Here is a 21807-nt window from a genome sequence, read left to right as displayed (position 1 = left end):
TTCATGAGAGATGTAACTTGGTGGAGGCATTTGTGTGCCCCAGTCACCCTGGGAGTTGTGTTTTCTGGGCAATAGCTCCTGTGCTTATGCACCGAACAGAAGTTTGGAGTACCCAGCCAGTCGTGGCGTCAACCTAAGAATGAGGAGGCTGTCAAGCTGAACTGGTACAGCTTGGCCAGAAGGGCTGCAGCTGTGGTTTCCAAAGCAGAAACCCTGTTGCGGTTGTAGTTCAGAGAGATAATGGAGAGGGACTTCCAGTTGGCCTCAAGGAAGTTCTTGCAAACCGTTGGATAACTCAGGAAGCGTAAGCAGAGCTTTGCACAGGCTGTGTTCAGCAGGGGAGGAGAACCACTGCCCTGGACTGGGGACTTTGCAGAGTGGTGGAAAGAGCACTTTGAGGAACTCCTGAACCAGACCAACATGTCCTCGGTGGAGGAGACAGAGTTTGAAGACTCGGGGGGAACACCCATCCATGTGCCTGGTAGAGGTTGCTGAGGGAGTGAAAAAGCTCCTCGGCTGAAGGGCGCCATGGGTAGATGAGATTCGCCCTCAGATGCTGAAAGCTCTGAACATTGTTGGGCTGTCTTAGTTGGCATGCATCTTCAGTGTCACATGGAGGTCAGGGACAGTGCCTGTGGAGTGGCAGACCTTGATGGTGGTTGCTCTTTTTAAAAAAGGGGACCAGGGATGTGCTTCAATTATCTGGGTATCACACTGTTCAGCCTATTGGTAAAGTGTATTGCAGTGTGCTGGAAAGGAAGCTCTGACTCATTGTTAAACCTCAGATCCACAAGGAGCAATGCGGATTCCGTCCTGGCCATGGAATAGTGGACCAGCTCTATACCCTTGCAGGTCTGTTGAAGGGGTCATGGGAGTTTGCCCATCCAGTCTACATGTGTATTGTACACATGAAGAATGCTTACGACCATGTTCCCCTGGGAGTCCTGTGGGGGATACTGTGGAAATACGGAGCACCGGGGTCGTTGCTACGAGCCATCTGGTCCTTGTATGCCCAAAATGAGAGCTGTGTCTGTAAACTTGGCACTAAGTACAATACATTTCCAGTGTGTGCTGAACTCCGCCAGGTTGTTGAGGAGAATGTCTGGTTTGGGGACCATAGAATTGCATCTCTGCTCTATGCAGATGATGTGGTGATGTTGGCTCTTTCAGAACGTCACCTTCAGCATGCACTGGGGCGCTTTGCAGCAGAGTGTGAAACGATCGGGATGAGAGTCAGTACCTCTTAGTCTGAGGTCATTGGTTCTTTGCGGGAAAAAGGTTGATTGCACCCTCTCGGTTGGGAGTGAGTCACTGTCCCAAGCAAGGGAGTTCAATTTTGTCATGGTCTTGTTCTTGAGTCAGGGTGTAATGGAGCATGAGATGGACAGGCGGTTTTGTGCAGTGCCAGGAGTGCCCTGGGCATTGTTATGCACTGTTGTGGTGAAAATGGAGCTGAGCCGGAAGGTAAAGCTCTAGATTTACCAGTCCATTTACATTCCGAACATCACCTATGGTCATTAGCTTTGGGTTGTAACCAAAAGTACGAGATTGCGGATACAAGTGGCCAAAATGAGCTTCCTTTGTAGGGTGGCTTTGCTCAGCATTTGAGATAGAAAAGGGACCTCAGACATCCGTTCGGATCAGAGCTACTGTTCCTGCACGTTAAAAGGGGCCAGCTGAGGTGTTTCGGGCATCTGATCAGGATGCCTTCTGGACACCTCTCTTTTGAGGTTGTCCGGGCACGACCAATTGATAAAAGGCCATGGGGTAGACCCAGAACACGCTAGAGCAGTGGTTCTTAAGCTGGGTTCGATCGAACCCCAGGGGTTCGGTGAGTCACTCTCCGGGTTTCGGCAGGGGTCAAGACACATACAGTATAGCCCGGTTCGCACTAGCAATGTCGGGCCGTTTTTGTCGGCCGTCAAATTGGCAATTGGCAACACACAATTTTTCTTCGCCGTGTTACGCCGGGTTTACACCGGACGCTGAAGCGCCGCTCAGCGCCATTCTCAAGCGTTGTGCGCCTGGCGCGCCTGCCTGGCTGTTCACATTGGATGCGCATTTCTCCGCGCCGGTCAGCCCGCGATTCTGCTTTCTCCACTTGTTGTTGTATGTAACCCGTTCAATGTAGGGGTTCGGGGGTAAATGATGATGGTCTTCATAGCCCCCCTGTCTGTTTGTAGTGGATGGGCAGATGGGGAAAGTTAATAATGAGAGGAGAAATATTGGGGAGATTGAAACTGCAGGACAACAGAAGGGGAATACAAAGTATGGGATGCATATTTGATCATTTATATAATATAAAATATGTCATTTATATCGTTTAAATAATTTTTCAGTGTGCTTCCTGGCGCGATACACTCGCGGCGAGCGGAAAAAATAGACTCAACGCCGAAACCATCGGTGCTTGGCGCGGTGCGGCGTGGCGCAGCCGATGTGAACAGCACATTTGTGTAACAGGGGGGCGGAAAGGAGGCGCCTGGCTTTCCTTGGGCGCTGCGCGGTGTGGCGCGGCGCTTCAGCGTCCGGTGTAAACCCGGCGTGAGATAAATTCAGTCCACTCGTATTATTTGTGACGTCACGCTCCAAGCTTCAACAGCAACTCTTCAGAACAACAATGCTCTCAATGTTTTGGTGTCACCAAATCGTACCATACCCTCTTATTGCTAAGAAAGCCCTTGAGATACTCACACCATTTGTTACAACGTATCTTTGCGAGCAATCTTTTTCGAGGATGGTAGACATAAAAACTAAGAAAAGGAACACTTTGTTGCGAAAATGATCTGAGAGTGGCACTTGCCAAGGTGAAGCCGCGCATTTCTGAACTTGTATCTGAAAGGCAACAGCAAAAGTCACATTGATTTGCAGTAAATATTCATTGAGTTATGTTTTTGTGTGAAATTCATGTTTTGTTGGTTTTGTTCTTTGAACACAGTGATTTTGTGTGCAACTGATGCATGGTTAATTTTGTGCACTAATAAAATATATACCTATGTTTTGAAGAAATCATATTTTATTTTTCCAATTACGAAGGGTTCGGTGAATGCACTGATGAAGCTTACAGGGTTCAGTACCTCCGATAAGAACCACTGCGCTAGAGGGACTCTATATATCTCGTCTGGCCTCGGAACGCCTTGGGGTTCCCCAGTAAGAGTTGGAAAGCCTTGCTGGGGAGAGGGACGTCATATATTAAACCTGCTGCACCCACGACCCATAAGCAGAAGACGATGGATGGAAGTAAAGTTATAAAGAATAAAGTTTTTGCAATCAGTTGACTGTCTTCTTTCTCTGAAGGTTTTAATGTAGCTGCATTGTTGGGCCACTTTCAGATGTGGTATTCATTCCTGAATCCAAAACGTTCTCAATGCATCATATATGTCAATGAGTTTGCTACAAACAAATGTATTCAAAATGGAATGAATTACAAGGGACTTGTTTTAAAATAGTTTGTATGAATTTTCAGCTGTTAAAAGTAAATAATGGAGATCATTACATTAAGTTTTCCACATACTGGGACAACAGACAAGGAGCCAGGAAAAATATTTGATGAAGCACATGGTGTGAAAGGTGCCATTTTTATTATGAAAGAAACATGTATTTCATAGCAGGGGTGCATGTAAGCAGTAGATTCTGGTTCCTTGCTCTTACATTCTCATTAACCAATAGTTCTTAGACAGGTTACAGGCTTTTCAAAACTGCCACACGGATTTACTTTTACCAGACAAAAAAAGTGATCAGTTTCATTCTGAAAAGTCTGCTTTTGAAAAACCAACATGGCTCTAGTTGGCATCCTCTACTTTTTCCTTCACTTCAAACAAAACTTCAATCAATTCTAGTTTATTCACTCCAAACCAGTTGATGGAAACATACCTGCTGTTTTTTTGTGTGAAAAAAGTTAGCTTCAAAATTGCTAGACAATTAAATTACAACACGGCTACTGTCAGAGGCAGGCTTTGGAAACACCTGCCTGAGAAGGTCTTTGGAACTTTGGAAAGGATTTTGCAAACCAATCTTTAATAAAGTTTTCAAAATCACATCCTTGTGTGTGTCATGTTGTACCAGTAATTAATCAACTTTTTAACGATAACAAAAGAAATGTTAACAACAGACTTTCATTGATTAAGTATTTCAAAGGATTTATGCAACGTAGTTTTTATACTTTTACATCAGGCACAGTACAATCTATAGAATAGTGTGTGTATATTGTGCATACATATTTGTGTATGTTTTTTCATGTGGATGTTCCATACATTTTCATCATAGACACTTCTACACAATACATACTGTGTTTCAGCACAGCTAACGACGAGTCAAAAGAGTTTTGAGTTTGTAAAATCACCCTGAATTATTTTTCCAGAAATGATCATTCTGAAAGCTGATCTAAACCAGCTGTAAAACATAGCATAAATAAACGGATTGAGCATAGAATTTGACAGTGCAAACCAATTAAGCAATTCAATCAAAGGAAGCGGCACGTAAACGTGACTGAAAGAAAGAACGGTAGTACAAAGAAAAAAAGGAAGCCAAGACAGCAAGAAAGTCCCCATCACAATAGCCAGAGTTTTGGTGGCCTTTCTCTCCATCTTACTGACAGTGGCCCCACACTTTGTTCTCTGACGGGTTGTGTTCTGGATGCTGCGTGCCTGTCTCTGTGCCACAAGGAAAATCTTTAGGTAGACAAACAGCATTACAATCGCTGGGAGGTAAAATGAGAAAATAAGTCCCAAAATGTTTGCCATTAAAGAAACGATTAAACATGTTCCGGCACATATTTCTTGGTTTATTCCTACAATTATGAAGCCGATTCCAATTACAGCAGAAACCCCCCAGCTCACCAAGATCATGATCACAACAACATAATTATTTATCTTAGCTCTGTATGTCAGAGGCTGACACACAGCATAATATCGGTCAATAGAAATACAACACAAGTTTAGAATAGAAGATGTGCACAGTAATACATCAAATGCACTCCGTACTTTACAAAATAGATCTTCATAATACAAACATGAGGTTATAGAGAATTCCATGGTAAGAGGAAAGACTAAAAGCCCAACCAGTAGGTCAGCCAAAGCAAGAGAGAGTATGAGGTAGTTTGTAGAAGTGTGGAGCTGTTTGAAGTAAGTGATGGAGATTATGACAAGAAGGTTTCCACATACAGTTATAGCAGATAATGAGCCAAGGAAAATATGAAACAATAAACATATTGCAGAAGGGTTGCTCGTTAGTACGTAAGAGACATCTATCTTATAGCAGGGATGTATCTCAGAAAGCACATTAGTCCTGTTGATGCTCATATCCATTTCCAAGCTAATGTGTTCATGTGTCATTCAGTTATCCACACATACAGTATGAAAAATAGAGAAATATTCAGTTCTAAGCATTTGATTGACAAAATCTTATGTTCAGTATTAATGCACATTTCAAACATTAGTTTTCTGTTATCCTAGCTCTTCATACATTTTCATACCATAGCTATTGAACCCTCCAGAAACACATCAGGATAGAAGTCCTTGATTATTGTGGCACTCTGCAGGAGTTAGACTTAATATTTATTAATTCCTGTCTCATTACTATAATTAATGCAAACCTCACTTGTCCAATCAAACTTAAGATACAGTGTCCTGTGAAACGCCAAACAACAAAAAAAGGTAACAACTTGCTGAATGTGTGTGTGTGTGTGTGTGTGTGTGTGTGTGTGTGTGTGTGTGTGTGTGTGTGTGTGTGTGTGTGTGTGTGTGTGTGTGTGTGTGTGTGTGTGATGGTGTGTGTGTGTGTGATGGTTTGTGTGTGTGTGTGTGTGTGTGTGATGGTGTGTGTGTGTGTGTGTGTGTGTGTGTGTGTGTGTGTGTGTGTGTGTGAAGAATGCGAAAGTCATTTTTGTATTGATGCAAAACAAAATACATTATCATGAACTTTCCCCTTTTCGATGGACCAAAACAGTCCATGGCTGAGCAAATATTCCATTTTCAGTCTGATTCCATCCTACGGTCAGATAACACAACCCAAAGGTTGGGGCCAAGTTGTATTGTACCATTTTCTTGATCATGTTTCATCCTACTTAAGTTTGACAGTGTTATGTCACCCTACATGGAAATTCATGATTCATCATAATTTAGTATGAAGATCTTACGTTTTTGCAAAACGTTGATTTCAGGCAGGGTATTCCTTGTTAAATGTCATTTTCTCATTTTGAATAATGTAGTATATTAGCATTTCCAAGTTTGAATTGAATTGCATCACATTAATGAAAATCCTATGGCATGCTCAAATTAAAACTGCACTGTAATGTATTCTGATCGCATCATTTGTAGGGTACTGAAGAGACTTATTGAATACTGAGTTTGGGACTGCACTAAATGATGTTCTGAAAGACAGACTGGTGTGTGGCAATAACAATGATATAGAAGCGGATGACAAAATGAAGCTTGAGCGTAACTTCAGTCAGAAAGACTATACTCTTGCATGCCTAAGCCCGTAGTCTATTTCTCATACATCTGCCATTCAATCGTCATGCATGCTCTCTCATTATTTCCTTGCTGTCATTTTTTGGGGCTGTCAAACATGATATCAGCTGTTTAGATCAGCTGGTCTCTTCTATCCAACAGCACAACGTAACAATGACATGGTTAGCCTATCATCTTGTTGCTGTCTCTTTTAAATATGATTGTCTCTCTACCTTCAGTACGTTCATGCTGCTGTTACGCACCCCTCCACCTCCCCATCATCGCCCAGTCTTTGCAGATTCATCCGCTTCATCAACTCATCATTGTATCAGTCTAATCAACAGAAGGAGGTACTTGGCAAGGAAATGCAGCAGCACCAGGCAGTCCAGACAGAGCCAATGAAACGAAACATAAGAGGTGCAACGCCTATAGACTATGATAGGAGAATCCAATGCTTATCCAGGGGTGCATACAATGACAACATTGGCATTAGTGGTGCGCAGATGACATGCATGTCAGTCCAATCAAGCCACCTCAGAAACAGCAGATGTTTACTCAAAGTAGATTGAGGCAAACCGAATGCAGTCTATAACTTCATCCATGACAGTGGAGAATTTGAGAAGCATCTCTGCCCCCCATGTACTCCCAGCAGTCCTATGATTGCAGTCAGTGATAATAGGCCCAGCCTGGTCAGTGCAGTGTTCAACACCTTCCTGAACAGGTGTACAGTGCGTGTTTTTAAGGATGGACGAATAAAGATGGGGGAGGCCAGTGTGGAACCAAAGCTAACCAGGTTCCCGGTCACGTACCGTTCAACCCCATGGACCACAACCGGAGCCATGTCTGTTGATCTGCTCATGAATCAAAGGATTTGGACCCAGCTAGATCTGGTGCATCCTTCACTACCTGGCAAGGTTGGGAAGAATCAAGCCAGACAAAACGAGTACCATGATAAGCATGCCAGAGACATAATGTTCACAGAGTCCAACTCAGTCTATGTTAAAGGGTACGCTGACCAGAAGTAGATTCCCACAACACTCATTGAGAGTACATGTGAGTATCTTGGACAGCAAAAACACACAGGACGGCTGGTGAGACGGCATCAGGATCAGATTTGTCCACATCATGACCAGCTCTACAGACTGAATGCAGCCACCAGGAGAAGAGTTTCCCTGTGGAATTGCACCACAAGAACCTGTCTATCCGGAGCCAGATAATTCAGCACAAGAAACAGTACGGGTTTACCCTTGAACTAGGTCTGGGCAACATTATCCAGTGAGAGTAAGCAAGGCACCCACTTATCTCAACGACTATGTTCCTGCAGGGGCAGAATAATCTCCCCAAATTCAGTGTTCACGGAGAAAAAATAGAACAATCTTTGTGGTTAGATGACCACCACAATTATCAGGTGGTGTCCTATGTTCAGAGCAGCCGAAAGCGAAGGGAGGTGAGCAGTGTTGGTACGGGGAGGTTTTTGAATGTCAATAAATGGAAATAACAGACATCAATAAACTTTTTAAATGGACATTATGGAGTATGTAGGATTTTGGGAACCCTTGACTTTATTACATATGCTGACATAGCAAAATAATGTGGGCCAGGTGTGGCAACCCTTACCTGCTGATGTACCAATTCAAACAGCAGCCCAAAGCTATGCTTTCAATGCTGATAACCTAGCACCACAACATCTGTCGGATGACAAAGGTACCCAATCAGGGAACCTCACACGGGATGGGGAGATACAAATCTCAAAACTTGGGCGACCTCCCTCTGGCCTCCTCCAGTAAAACAAAGCATTTCCCTGTCCTCTTGAAAAGTCAATCAACAAGGTGCTGCCCCCTTGTGAAGGGTAGAATCTTGTTACAGGACACTCTGACTAAGGCTAAATCCCAACTAATACGTTTTCGTTTTAAAACAAAAACGATCTCCGTCCACACAGCGTTTCAGCATCGTTTTCGAAATGATCTACATCCATACTAAAAAGCTTGAAAATGAATATCACTATTCAAGTACACTGGGCATGTGGGTGGGTGCTGGTGTAAACAGGAAGTAGATTGGTTGCTTAGTTAAAAATATACGACAGAGTATTAAAGTAGTCTTTAAGAATGAAAGGTCGGGTTTGATACTTAAAATCGTCCTCTATAAACTCAAACAGACAAATTTCGTGGAAAGTTTTAGAAGTTTTATTTCTCAGACTTAGTTACAGCGCTGCGGGTCTTGCTCTCTCGCTCGCTCTCTCTCTCCGTCTCCCATATCAAATTTACTTTAAAATTAACACTTACACATAATGGTTTACTAGATTATGGGTCAATAAATGTGGTCAACAAACGTCTCTCACTCGTTCCCTCTGTTTCGGTGTCTGTTCTCACTTGTAACTCTGCTGGAGGCTGAAGTCTCTGTCCTACTGGAGAACAATTGACGTTTTGTTCCTTTATAGTTTATGTGTGTGGACTTTACAATAATTGTGCAGAACAAAATAAACATTAACAAGGAAAGTCCTCCGTTTTGTGTCAGTCCTCCTCAAAGCCGCTAACCGTGACTTCAGACGTCCGCTCCGTAGCGCTGATAACGCCGCTGGACACGCCGCTGGACACGCCGCTCGCTAATCGCTCCAATAACAGCTGCTTCCTCCGCAAAAATGCAGACTTTAACTGAACAACAGCTGCTAGTAAAGACAACAAGATCAGCAACACCTGTAATCAGTTGTCCATGTTGAATTAACATCGTTTGTTATGGGAGGCACGCTACGCTAAACTAGCTTACCAGGAAAACCAACAGCAGCACACACGCTACTGTCGAGGCTGGAACTTCACGAGAGGAGGTAGGCTGCAAACTTTCGCCGCTGCTGACTTCCAGCAATGGAGACTAATCAAAAACGAACTGGATCCAATTAAAAGTCAAAAATAGTAATTTAATAAAAAGATAGCCGATACAACTGCAACCACGAAGGTAAACAATGCAAACTGATGCACTCAATTGCAACCTAATGTTTTACAAATGCAATCTGAAATACACCATGCATGGTAATGTTCTCGAGAACAGAGTCCACGTGCAATTTCACTCACAGATCCGACCTGGTCAGTTAGCTGAAAAACGAATATTGCCGAGAACTGAAACTTTTTCTCTCAAACATTCTTTTTATGTTCTTTGATGGCCGGAAAGCGCCCCAAGCCGTCGCAAAACATAAAGGCCGTCATCCGGGGTCAGTGATTGGTTTCCGATTGATCTGACCCCACCTCTATCGATCCGTTGCTCATATCAGTGGCTGGCTCCTTGTGACATCACCTCTGACATCACCTCTGACCTGGGACCGCATGGTCTTACCCAGGAGTCCTCTCTGTTGTTTTATGGCAGTCTGCTTCCCTTCAGTTGTCTCCGGTTCTCCTCCTCCTTTGTTGGCCATTTGTCCAGCACCTCTGTGTCCCCTTTGATGTCTCCTTTGGTGTCCCCTTTGATGTCTCTGAAAAGCCTTGCCTTGAATTCCCTAACTTTCCCTGATGGCTATTCTTTACAGTGTTTAAATCCTCCAGTGTTTATGCATTCATGATTTCAATACATTCAATATGTCAATACACTGTAACATGTAATATCCTTCATGTAAACATATTACAAACATAATTCATTCTTCAGTAAATATTTTGTGACTCTTACATATTTTACATTTTATTATTGTGACACTTCTATTCACCACTAAGGGTGCTACAAATTCTACTACTTCTACTTCTTAATACTGTAATTCTCCACACTACAAACTATCCCCGCAGAGTTTAGGCAGCTATTACCTACTGATTGGAACAGGGCTAAAGGTATATGTATAGCCGCAGATATGAGACCCTACTCTGGAGTGGAAAACACAGGCCGTACAAACATGCTTAATGTTATTGAGCCCTGTGACACTACTCCTTCACGAGCCCATTTTGCCAGACCATAATTCCTGCTTTGTGAAAGAAAACAAAAGCTCAAACAGAGAGTCAAATGACCGAAGCACCCGCTGTTTCTCTGACAACAGACGGACGTACATCACAAAGCTACCTGACTGTAACAACACATTACCTTACTACTGAATGGGAGATGAAGAGCCATGTTCTTCACACACGCCCCCTTGAGAGTCTCATCAGCGAGGATTTGGCCCAAGAGATGACAGAATCAGTGGAAGTTGGAGCAAGCTAATGTAACTATTCCTGGGACTACTGACAATACCAGGAATATAGTAAATGCTGTTAGAGCTGCTGGACTAGGACCACAAATAGGATGCTTTGCCCATGTCATTAATCTAGCATCTCAGAAAGCAACGGCAGTGCTGCAGATCTCTGGCCTCTTAGCCAAGATCAGAGAGAGTATGACCTTCTTTCACTGAAGCACAATGGCTGCCTATGTGCTGAAGACAAAACATGAGTTGCCATAGCTTCCTGTACACAAATGAATCCATCATTGTTCAAAGTTAAAAAAGAACTTACTGTATGATATTAGTTTAATGAATACAAATATTTTTAAATCAAGGAAATTTCTCTGTCATTTCTCTCTCTCTTTTTTGCTGTATTGAAAACGTACCGAACTGTGGTACCACTGTGTCATATCGAGAATTTTGTGAACCGTTACACCCTAATAAATACAGTAAAGTATGAAAATATAATTACAAATAAGCCAGATAAAATTACGATTAGAAGCTACAATCAACTAAATCAAGATCTGAAATGGGCCTTTGAACAGCTGCATTGGTGGCATAAAGTCCAAGCTATAGTCTATTTGCAGACTATTCCATGTACAAGGTGCACTGGAAGAGAGTGCACTATTGAGTAACAACCTATTCTGTGAGTGTGTAAGAATGTGTGAGTTCAGAACAAAAAAAGATTAAATATAGGGTTAAAGCATCTGTAATAAAGCTTTATAGATGAATAGATAGAGCTTTATAGAGCCTTTGGGCCCCACTTGGGTGTGTAACCCCCAGCCAATAAGTAGTATATATTTTGTGTTGGTAAAACACAACCATTTTGTGACGGCTCTCTGCATCTGATACCGAGGCACAATGCCCCCTTTGGCGTTTGTATAACACAAAGTGATGAAGAACGGGTTGTTATGTTTCCTCTGTTGTTTCTGCTATTGGTGTGTCAGTATGACCAAGGGGAGCCCCCCACCTCCACACACACAAAGCAGACACGCCACAGCGACAAGATGAAGCGTGTAGGCTGCATTCCTTCTAAATCCGGCACATTTCCTCAGGATTGTGCAGACATGTTGGTGTGTTTATTTGTGCTTTAGAACGTAAGAATGACACAATCAGAAAATAATATTTAATTCTCTGATATGCTGCTTTGTTCTTACTAATGTCAGTCCTTCTTTTTATTCACAGTCGCTCGCTCGACTACCGCTGCACTTTCTCTCTCTCTGGCTCGTTAAGCCGTGGAGAAAGGGCAAACTGACAATGCTACATGGTTTACCTTTGAGCTAAAACTTTGACAAACAATGCACCTCATCAAATGCTATACCAGTACCAGACTGTCACAGTCGGTTATTTTTGCTTTACTTAATCTAGTTTATGTTGTTGTTTTGTGTTAGTTACTATTGTTTCACATTGTTTCTTGGAACATTTATTTGAAACAAACCACTTCTAAAATGATTTTTATCACGTTTACAAAGATATGCCATTCTGAGTACAATGAAAAATAAAGTTATATGACAAAGTCTGAAGATAATCATCTTTATTGTGACAGATGAATCATAAGCCATTTCAGTAATTCATGTCAAGACAGTTTTGAGTTTGCAAAATCACCTTGAAATATTTTTCCAGAAATGATCATTTTAAAAGCTGATCTGAACCAGCTGTAAAAGAAAGCATAAATAAATGGATTGAGCATTGAATTTGAGAGTGTAAGCCAGTTTAGTGTTTCAATCACAGGAAGTGGTACTGACGTATTAATGAAAGGCAAAAGGGTGACACAAAGAACGATAGGAGTCCAACATAATAGGAAAACTCCTAAAACAGTAGCCAGAGTTTTGGTGGCCTTTCTCTCCATCTTACTGGCATTGGCCCCACACTTTTCTCTCTGACAGGTTGAGTTCCAGATGCTGCGTGCCTGTCTCTGTGCCACAAGGAAAATCTTTAGATAGATACAGAGCATTATGATTACTGGAAGATAAAATGACAATATAGGTCCAATAGTGTTTTCTATGAGTACATCAATTAAACACCTTTCATCACATGTTTCATTATTTAATCCAGCAATTATGATGTACTCATCTAGATCCATCAGATCTAGATGGATGTTGATCATGATCACAATAACGCGATAGCTTATTTTAGTTTTATAGGTCAGAGGCTGACATATTGCATAATATCTGTCAATAGAAATACAACATAGGTTCAGAATAGAAGCTGTGCTCAGTGATATATCAAAAGTGCTTCGTACTTTGCAAAATAAACCCTCGTGATACACACACGAGCTAAGTGAGAATGCCATGCTGAAAGGAAAGACTATGATCCCAACAAGCAGGTCAGCCACAGCCAGAGAGAGAATAAGGTAGTTAGTAGGAGTGTGGAGCTGTTGGAAATAAAAGACAGATATTATAACAAGAAGGTTTCCACATATTGTCACAACAGACAATAACATTAGGAACATATATAACAATACACAAATAATAGAAGGGGGTTTTGTCAATATGAAATAGAAATTATCTATTTCGTAGCAGGGATGTGTGGCAGTCACAACATTGGTCCAGTTGAAAGTGACTTCTGGTTCCATGTTTGAGTGTTCCTACAATTAAAGACATATTAGCAGTAAGCATTGATTTGATATATACCTATAGTACAGTATCTGGGCAATAGGCAGATCTGGTATTTTAACAATTCAATACATTTACATCCATGCATTTTTTTGTTACATTTTGTTTTGCAAAGTTAAGAAGGTAATGTGCAAGTCAAGCCCAATATGTTACCTGACACAAAAGAATGTATAAAAGAATATAAATACTGTATATATATATATATATATATATATATATATATATATATATATATATATTTGACAGTCAACACAAAAACAATTCTCTACATTTTCTACATCATACCTGTTTAACTCTCACGATTGTCCATGCATTAGTGCTGATGTGCAGAACCTTTATACTTATCAACATCCATCTAGATCCATCAGATCCTTGAATCCCGTTAACATAATTAGTTACACTAGGTTGAAAAACCATAGCCTAACAACCAGTATATTGGCACTGGAGGGCCTGCTGTCTGCAGACATTCACCTGTGTGCTACAGTATGTGGTACCACTGGTGGTCAAATCCTGTGCAATGCCAAAATGAGTAAAATATGAGAAAAGCTATCAGAAGGAGTGAGGAAATGACCTGGTCCAAGCCTTGAGTTGCACCTGTTCTGTGGTAAAAACTGTATTTATAAAACAGATAGTTCCCTTTTTTGATTATGATCGTCTGAGCTGCTTTCAAACCCGTTGTAAAATACTCCATTACCAGCTGAGACTTAATTACAGTATCACCGTGCCAATTAGTCACCTATCATAACAACTGAAATTAATGAGAGAGAAACTGAAAAGCTGGAAAAGTTAAGAAAGACGCAGGTGTTATGTCAAAGTCTGCCCCCCCATCGAACAGTGTTTCCCTCCTGTTAAAATGATAGCGCCCCCTCCTGGTGCTTCAGGTATAAACAGTATTCGAAACAACATTAGAACCTGATCATCCGCCTGGACCAGGGGTCGGCAACCTTTACTATCCAAAGAGCCATTTTGCCCTATATTCCACCAAATAAAATTCGTCTGGAGCCGCAAAAGCTATTTGATGTCAAATTTCTCACCACATATCAAGCATACAGGTAAGCCAGCATCGTTGGCAGTGAAAGCAAATGAATACATCCACGCAGAATTAAACTCTCCATTTTCCTCCGTGACCTGTCTTCTTTTGGATTTATCCATTGATAGTTTACCGAGGGTGGACCGAGGGCGGAGGTCTGCAAATCATGATCAGCCAAATACAAGGAAAGGCCCTTTATGTCGTAAGATGCAAGTGGCGGATCGCGTAGCGTGGCCATTTTTGAATATATTACCATTTTGCTCGACAGGGTTCGAATCCAGGTTGATACGATCTTTCCATAAATATATTTTCTTCAATGTATTTCTTTATACGTGGAATGCTTCACTATCATGATGCTCAAACCCCCCCCCCCCCCCCCCCCCCCCCCACACTGACCAACACTGTCATAAAAACCTGTCAGAAATGTTGCACCTGACAAACTGAACTGTTTGTATTACAGTCTACATAGTCCAATTTAACTTAATGCAAACGTGTCTATAACTTCTATAAGTACGATATAAGAATTATATAACTCAGTATAACTTGTGATGCGTGGACGTCGAGGGCAGAGAGACAGTTATGCGCTACACTCTCCCCATGAGCCTGGCTGCTGTTGGCAGATTTAACGCCCGTTGTGAGGCCAGATTGAGCGGGTGAGCGAAACACTTCACATGCAGGAATCCCACTAACTGAACGGCAACGCCCACGTCAGAAGCGTTGTCGGTTACAACCACCAGGTTTTTGTTGACAATCCCCCATTCATGTGCTGCATTTTACAGGAGGTCTGCAATGTTTGCCCCGGTGTGACTTACGTGTACTGCTCTAGTCTGGAGAACGAGAGACATCAGTCGCCAGTCCTCTGTGAGATATCGTGCTGTTATAGTCACATAGGAATCCACTGCGCTTGACGTCAACGCATTGCAAGTTAATGCAACTCTTACTGCTGTACTCAAAGATTCCTCCACTTTAAGCTTCACTTCTCTGTAGAGCTTGGGCACGGCTGTGTCTGTTAAAAAACCCAACGACGGCCATCCTTGTTAAAAAAAAATCCAAATAAGTCCAGACGTCTGATTCAAACGCGGACGGTGCATTTCTGATTTCTTTCTCCGATGTCTCTAACTTTGTTTTGACCAACTTCCTACCAATCACGCTGACCCGGGACCTCTGCTGACCTCACCAGAAAACAACTTAGCAACATCTAGGGGACTGAAAAAGCAATTGATTTTATTTTTCTAGTACCAAAAAGTTTCTAGTTTATATAATTAAAGATTGATACTTGGCTTCGGTGTATCGATACAATATCACCACTCAAAATATCGCGATACTATGCTGTATCGATTTTTTCCCCCACTCCTATTAGCTAGCTTGCATGACACAGGTGCTTTATGCTGCTCCAAAAGCCTCTGTAATTACAAACAGCAAATGGTCACCCATCTTTCTACTTGAACGAATTCCTGCACAGGGCTGCCGCTATCACCTTTACTCGTAGCATTAGCAATAGAGCCTCTTGCAGAGGCCATCCGTACTGATCCTGATGTTAGGGCTATTCAAACAGGGGCCGAGCGGAACAAAATATCATTGTATGCTGATGACATATTACTCTATGTAAGTCTCTTAATTGAGTTAAGAGACACAAGATTAACTACGAAAAATCGAAAGCAATATTTCTCTCCAAGCAGGATCCCTGTGCACCCACTGATGCTTCTACTTTCCGATGGTCCCCATCAAGATCTGCTTATTTATCCACATCACCATCTCTCTACCTGATTTGTACATGGTGACTTTCACATGATCATATATTCAGTTTGAAATGTAATAGGTGACTGATTTTGGTGAAGAAATTAAAGATAGGGTGGTATGATATGTGGCTGAACCTGTCTGTTTTACCACTAAAAGAAGAAAGGAACTTTAAGATAAATCATTGGCTACATATTGCCCTGCGATAGTCTGGCGACCTGTCCACAGTGAACCCTGCCTTCATCCCAATGTGATTGTTTCCGGACAATAACAGCAAAGCTCTGTGGTCTGGTGTGGGGGATGTTTTATTTTCACTGTACTGTGTTTGTACACTGCTGTTCTGTAATGTCACTAACTTTTTCATTTGTCAAATGACATGAACTGTAAACCTGACGATGTTTAATAAAAACGTATTTTTATTGTATTATTGTTAATTTCATTTGTATTAACCTGTAAAAAGTTGAATGTATGTTGATCCAAATGCTCACTTGTTTGTTATGATAATAGTGCCTCCAGTTAGATGATGTGATGCAACTGCCTTCAATTAGAGGTGTGAATGTATGTCGTGGTTGCTGGTCCCTGGGCCACACACACACACACACACACACACACACACACACACACACACACACACACACACACACACACACACACACACACATACACATACTCTCTCTCTCTCTCTCTCTCTCTCTCTCTCTTATTACACAGCATCATCTCACCTCTTCAACCTGGGGCCTTATTGTTTTCTAGCAATAACAATTGAGCAAAACTAATTTGTAGCCTCCTAATGATCTGAATAATGACATAATAAACCCAGTCCAATTAAATGAGGAACAAGAAACTCACTGAATACTGAATTTCAAGCCAAAAGTTTTCTTATGTGTAAAATGTATGTTTCAGAATACATTCAATGCTTCTATTTGCATCATGGTGTTATGTGACTGCATACCCAGATAACAGAAAAATAACAGATATATTAACAGTTCCCATATTGTTTATAATGGAGAACCTTTACTGAGGTAGAGGGTACTCTGGCAAAAAAGTTAACCCCCAACTTTGGAGCCTATATAGAAGCTATAATACTTCCTTTTAGATGGATACATTGTGTTCCAAAGTGTTTCAGGGGAGGCTCAGTGAATAGAAGTGAAAAAATATTACATTTGTAATTGAATTATCAAAAGAAGATCTCATAGAATAGCCTAAATGCGAGTGATGTTGTGAAAGAGACACCGTAGCTTTCGAGAATTTTACTGTTTCCCACTTTCCCAGAGTCAGAAACTAATAAATGTCTTAAGACAGACCTTTGTTATGTATTAAGTGTAGTCTGAAGTTACATCAAACACAATATTTGGCTATCTTGGCTCAATTGTTTGGTGTCTATGGGATCATATAATATAATCATGATGACATAGGCATCCAGGAATTGAGCAAAACTAAGTAAGTAATCTACAGTTGGGGGAGGGGGACTTCAGACTTTAAAAAAAAAAACCTGGTACCCGTTGGACCCTAGCCCCATTTTGAGGCCTCTGCTCGAAAATTGCATTCCCATACTAAAAAGACTGTAATTCTGGAACTACAAGGTCTATTTTAATACATTTTTTGAAGTTATATTAAAGGGAACACTTGTGAGATTTGTTCAGATGGGTAAATATTGTGTGTATGTTACTGGTTTATAGTAAGTGAAGATGGCACACAGCTCAAATTGAACATTTTCAGATTTGCCTGAAAAAAAACGTGAAGCGACGTGTTTCTGATGACGGCGGCTGATCACAGCTGGATCAGCTGTCAGTCGGCTTTAACAGCTGGAGAGACTTTTGAGAAGTTTGAGTCTGTTCACATGATCACTGTACTTAATAATAGTAACTAATAAAGACACACAGTAATCATGACTGTTGAGGTGTTTCTCTCTGTATCCTGTTAACAAACTGTGTCTGTGTTCTGTTTACAAGCGCAGGATAGATTTCTACCGGCAGAATGCGTTTGTCTTATTTATGCATTATTTGCGTCTGTACGTTTTGAAATTCAGATTGTGACATCGACATTAAAACCTCTTGGACCTTAGGCCTTTTTTTAGGCCTCTTCTCGAAAATTGTAACCCATACAAAAGAGACTACAATTCTGTAACTACAAGGTCTATTTTAAAAATGTTGATGCTTGAATAACACTAGGAATTGTGAGATTTGATGAGATGAGTAAATATTGTGTATATGTTACCGGTTAATAGTAGCTGAAGACTGAACACAGCAAACAGGGAAAATTCCCAGGTTCGCCTGAAGAAAAAGCACTGTAATTTATTAAATGAGGCCCTGGCTAGCCTAAAAACATTCCCAATTCATAGCACAAAGGGTGCAGGTGCCTCACAAAAAGTTTTGGTGGAAATAAAGTGAAGCAAACCCCAGTTATAGGTGTTTATCTAAAAACAAAATCTCATTTTCGAACCAGGATTTGCAGCTGTTCCATTGTACTTTTATATACTATATAACTATATATTTCACTTTGTTTATCACTCATATTGTACAATCTATCATAACAGAGCTGTTTGGCATCTGTTTGGCATCATTTTGACCCATTTTGACCTCTCATATCTCTCCTCCATGCATTTTCCTCATCTCTGTCTGTGTGTATTGAGCCCTTGCTCAGCCTATGGTTGGCGCATCTTGTCATGTGACCACTCGTTAGAAGTAGTATGTACAAAGGTACTTACTTTTTGTATTGTTGTGCTCTTTTTCAGTTTTACAAAAATATTATATATTTTACGCCATTAAATCCTGCCAAATACAACAACCTGTCTGTTCCTTGGAGAATACGGTGCTGGGAAATATATTGTCAAGCTGGCTGTATAGCTGAAAACCACGTTTCCTAAAACAACTTTTAGTGAGGACAGCATACTTATTGACTACCAAAAAATACGCTTTTCATGATGTTTACAAATAATACAGTAGAGGTGACACAGTCAATGTGTTCCTGAGAAGGGAGGAGCTTGACATTGTAAATTACTTCAAATACTTTCGGGTCACGTTGGACTCTACATTAACCTTTAAAAGTCATTTGAAAATGATACCGGCGAGTATCTTGGACAGCGAAAACACACAGGACGGCTGGTAAGACAGATTCAGGATCAGATTGGTCCACATCATGACCAGCTATACGGACTGAATGCAGTCACCAGGAGTTTCGCTGTGGACTAAGCACAATGAGAACCTGTCAATCTGTAGCCAGATAATTCAGCACAAGAAACAGGTTCAACATTATCCAGTGAGAGTAAGCAAGGCACCCACTTATCTCAAGGACTATGTTCGTGCAGGGGAAGAATAATCTCCCCAAGCTCAGTGTTCACGTAGAAAAAGAGGAATCATTTTTGTGGTTAGATGCCCACCACAAGGATCAGGTGGTGTCCTAGGTTCAGAGCAGTCAGAAGCGAACAGAAGTGAGCAGTGTTGGCACGGGGAGGTTTTTGGATGTCAATAAACTCATTAAATGGACATTATGGAGTATGTAGTGTTGAGGGAGGACCTTTTCAGGGGAGAGACAGGCCGCTGGACTTCTGCTGCTGCTAACTTTCTGCAGCAAAGTCTCACCAAAAATGAACTGGATCCATCTTACAATCAAAAAGTATTTAATTAACATGAGAAGCTAGAACAGTTGCAAACTGAATTACTCTATCAATATCAATATGTCCCTTGGGGCAGAATCCTCACTTGCCCCACCTAATAGGCCAGCTCAGCTGGTCAACTACAGAGTGGTAACGGCGCGAACAGAACCCAAAAATCTTTGGAACTATCCTATATTTAAAAGTCTCTGTCCGAAAGTTTAAATGTCCAGTATTAGCCTCTGTGATTGGCTGAAATACAATAAACCCCTATTGGCTTTGGCTGTTATCAGCTCAGTGTTTGGTTGAAGTCGTCCGGACTCCTCATGCTCTCTAGGTCATCTGTCCAGCTCCGCTGTGTCCCCTTTGATGTCCATGGTGATGTCTCTGGTTCTTGACCTATTCCCTTATATGGTCGTGAAGAGCCTGTCCTCTGGCATTCCTCACTGACCCTATCTCCCCTGATCTCTCTGCCTCATGGCTCAGAACCCCCATACCTATGTGACTGTACTTTGATTCAATACTTCCAATGATTATGTTTAAGACTCCTACAAGTAAACTTATTGTGAACATATAATATCTTCCATAAGTAAACATCCTGTAAACCTATAATACATTCCATAAGTAAATATATTGTGACTCTTAACATAATTTACATTCTTATCATTGTGACAATTTTATTCACCACTAGAGGTGTTATTAATTCTACTAAATAATGCTTTTAATAGTTAAATTCTTCACAGTAGGGTGTTGGGAACCCTTGACTTTATTACATATGCTGACATTGCAACAAAAATATGGGCCAGGTGTGGCAACCCTACCTGCTGATGTACCAAGTCAAATAGCAGCCCAAAACTATGCTTTCAATGCTGATAACCTAGCACCACAACATCTGTTGGATGAAAAAGTTACCCAATCAGGCAACCTAACGCAGGATGGGGAGATAAAAACCTCAAAACTTGGGCGACCTCCCTCTGGCCTCCTCCAGTAAAACAAAGCATTTCCCTGTCCTCTTGAAAAGTCAACCATCAAAGTGCTGACCAAATTCCTAATTTATGCTAAGGATTATATAATAAAATTGAAGATATTAATACAGTGAAGTATAAAAATATAATAAAAAATAAGCCAGATAAAATTATAATTAGAAGTTACAATCAATTTAATCAATATCTGAAATGGGCCTTTGAACAGCTGCATTGGTGGCATAAAGTCCAAGCTATAGTCTATTTGCAGACTATTCCATGTACAAGGTGCACTGCAAGAGAGTGCACTATTGAGTAACAACCTATTCTGTGAGTGTGTAAGAATGTGTGAGTTCAGAACAAAAAAAGATTAAATATAGGGTTAAAGCATCTGTAATAAAGCTTTATAGATGAATAGATAGAGCTTTATAGAGCCTTTGGGCCCCACTTGGGTGTGTAACCCCCAGCCAATAAGTAGTATATATTTTGTGTTTGTAAAACACAACCATTTTGTGACGGCTCTCTGCATCTGATACCGAGGCACAATGCCCCCTTTGGCGTTTGTATAACACAAAGTGATGAAGAACGGGTTGTTATGTTTCCTCTGTTGTTTCTGCTATTGGTGTGTCAGTATGACCAAGGGGAGCCCCCCACCTCCACACACACAAAGCAGACACGCCACAGCGACAAGATGAAGCGTGTAGGCTGCATTCCTTCTAAATCCGGCACATTTCCTCAGGATTGTGCAGACATGTTGGTGTGTTTATGTGTGCTTTAGAACGTAAGAATGACACAATCAGAAAATAATATTTAATTCTCTGATATGCTGCTTTGTTCTTACTAACGTCAGTCCTTCTTTTTATTCACAGTCACTCGCTCGACTACCGCTGCACTTTCTCTCTCTCTGGCTCGTTAAGCCGTGGAGAAAGGGCAAACTGACAATGCTACATGGTTTACCTTTGAGCTAAAACTTTGACAAACAATGCACCTCATCAAATGCTATACCAGTACCAGACTGTCACAGTCGGTTATTTTTGCTTTACTTAATCCAGTTTATGTTGTTGTTTTGTGTTAGTTACTATTGTTTCACATTGTTTCTTGGAACATTTATTTGAAACAAACCACTTCTAAAATGATTTTTATCACGTTTACAAAGATATGCCATTCTGAGTACAATGAAAAATAAAGTTATATGACAAAGTCTGAAGATAATCATCTTTATTGTGACAGATGAATCATAAGCCATTTCAGTAATTCATG

At 41.1% G+C, this 21807-nt stretch overlaps 2 protein-coding genes across 2 annotated transcripts; both read right to left on the bottom strand.

Annotated features, from left to right (window-relative positions):
* Positions 1-4310: 4310 nt before the first annotated feature.
* On the bottom strand, positions 4311-5303 carry LOC306711636 (trace amine-associated receptor 1-like; the record flags this gene model as incomplete). Its single annotated transcript, XM_079180652.1, has 1 exon — positions 4311-5303. One exon carries the CDS (start codon positions 5301-5303, stop codon positions 4311-4313), a length of 993 nt encoding a protein of 330 aa, XP_079036778.1.
* A 6884-nt stretch (positions 5304-12187) lies between these two features.
* Positions 12188-13186, bottom strand: LOC306711038 (trace amine-associated receptor 1-like; the record flags this gene model as incomplete). Its single annotated transcript, XM_079179808.1, has 1 exon — positions 12188-13186. One exon carries the CDS (start codon positions 13184-13186, stop codon positions 12188-12190), a length of 999 nt encoding a protein of 332 aa, XP_079035934.1.
* Positions 13187-21807: the final 8621 nt, after the last annotated feature.

This window comes from Pholis gunnellus (assembly GCF_910591455.1).
Source record: "Pholis gunnellus genome assembly, chromosome: 19".
In the NCBI taxonomy this organism is placed as follows: domain Eukaryota; kingdom Metazoa; phylum Chordata; class Actinopteri; order Perciformes; family Pholidae; genus Pholis; species Pholis gunnellus.
The sequence above is the reverse complement of the archived record's forward strand: the minus strand, read 5'-3'. Positions and strand labels throughout refer to the sequence as shown.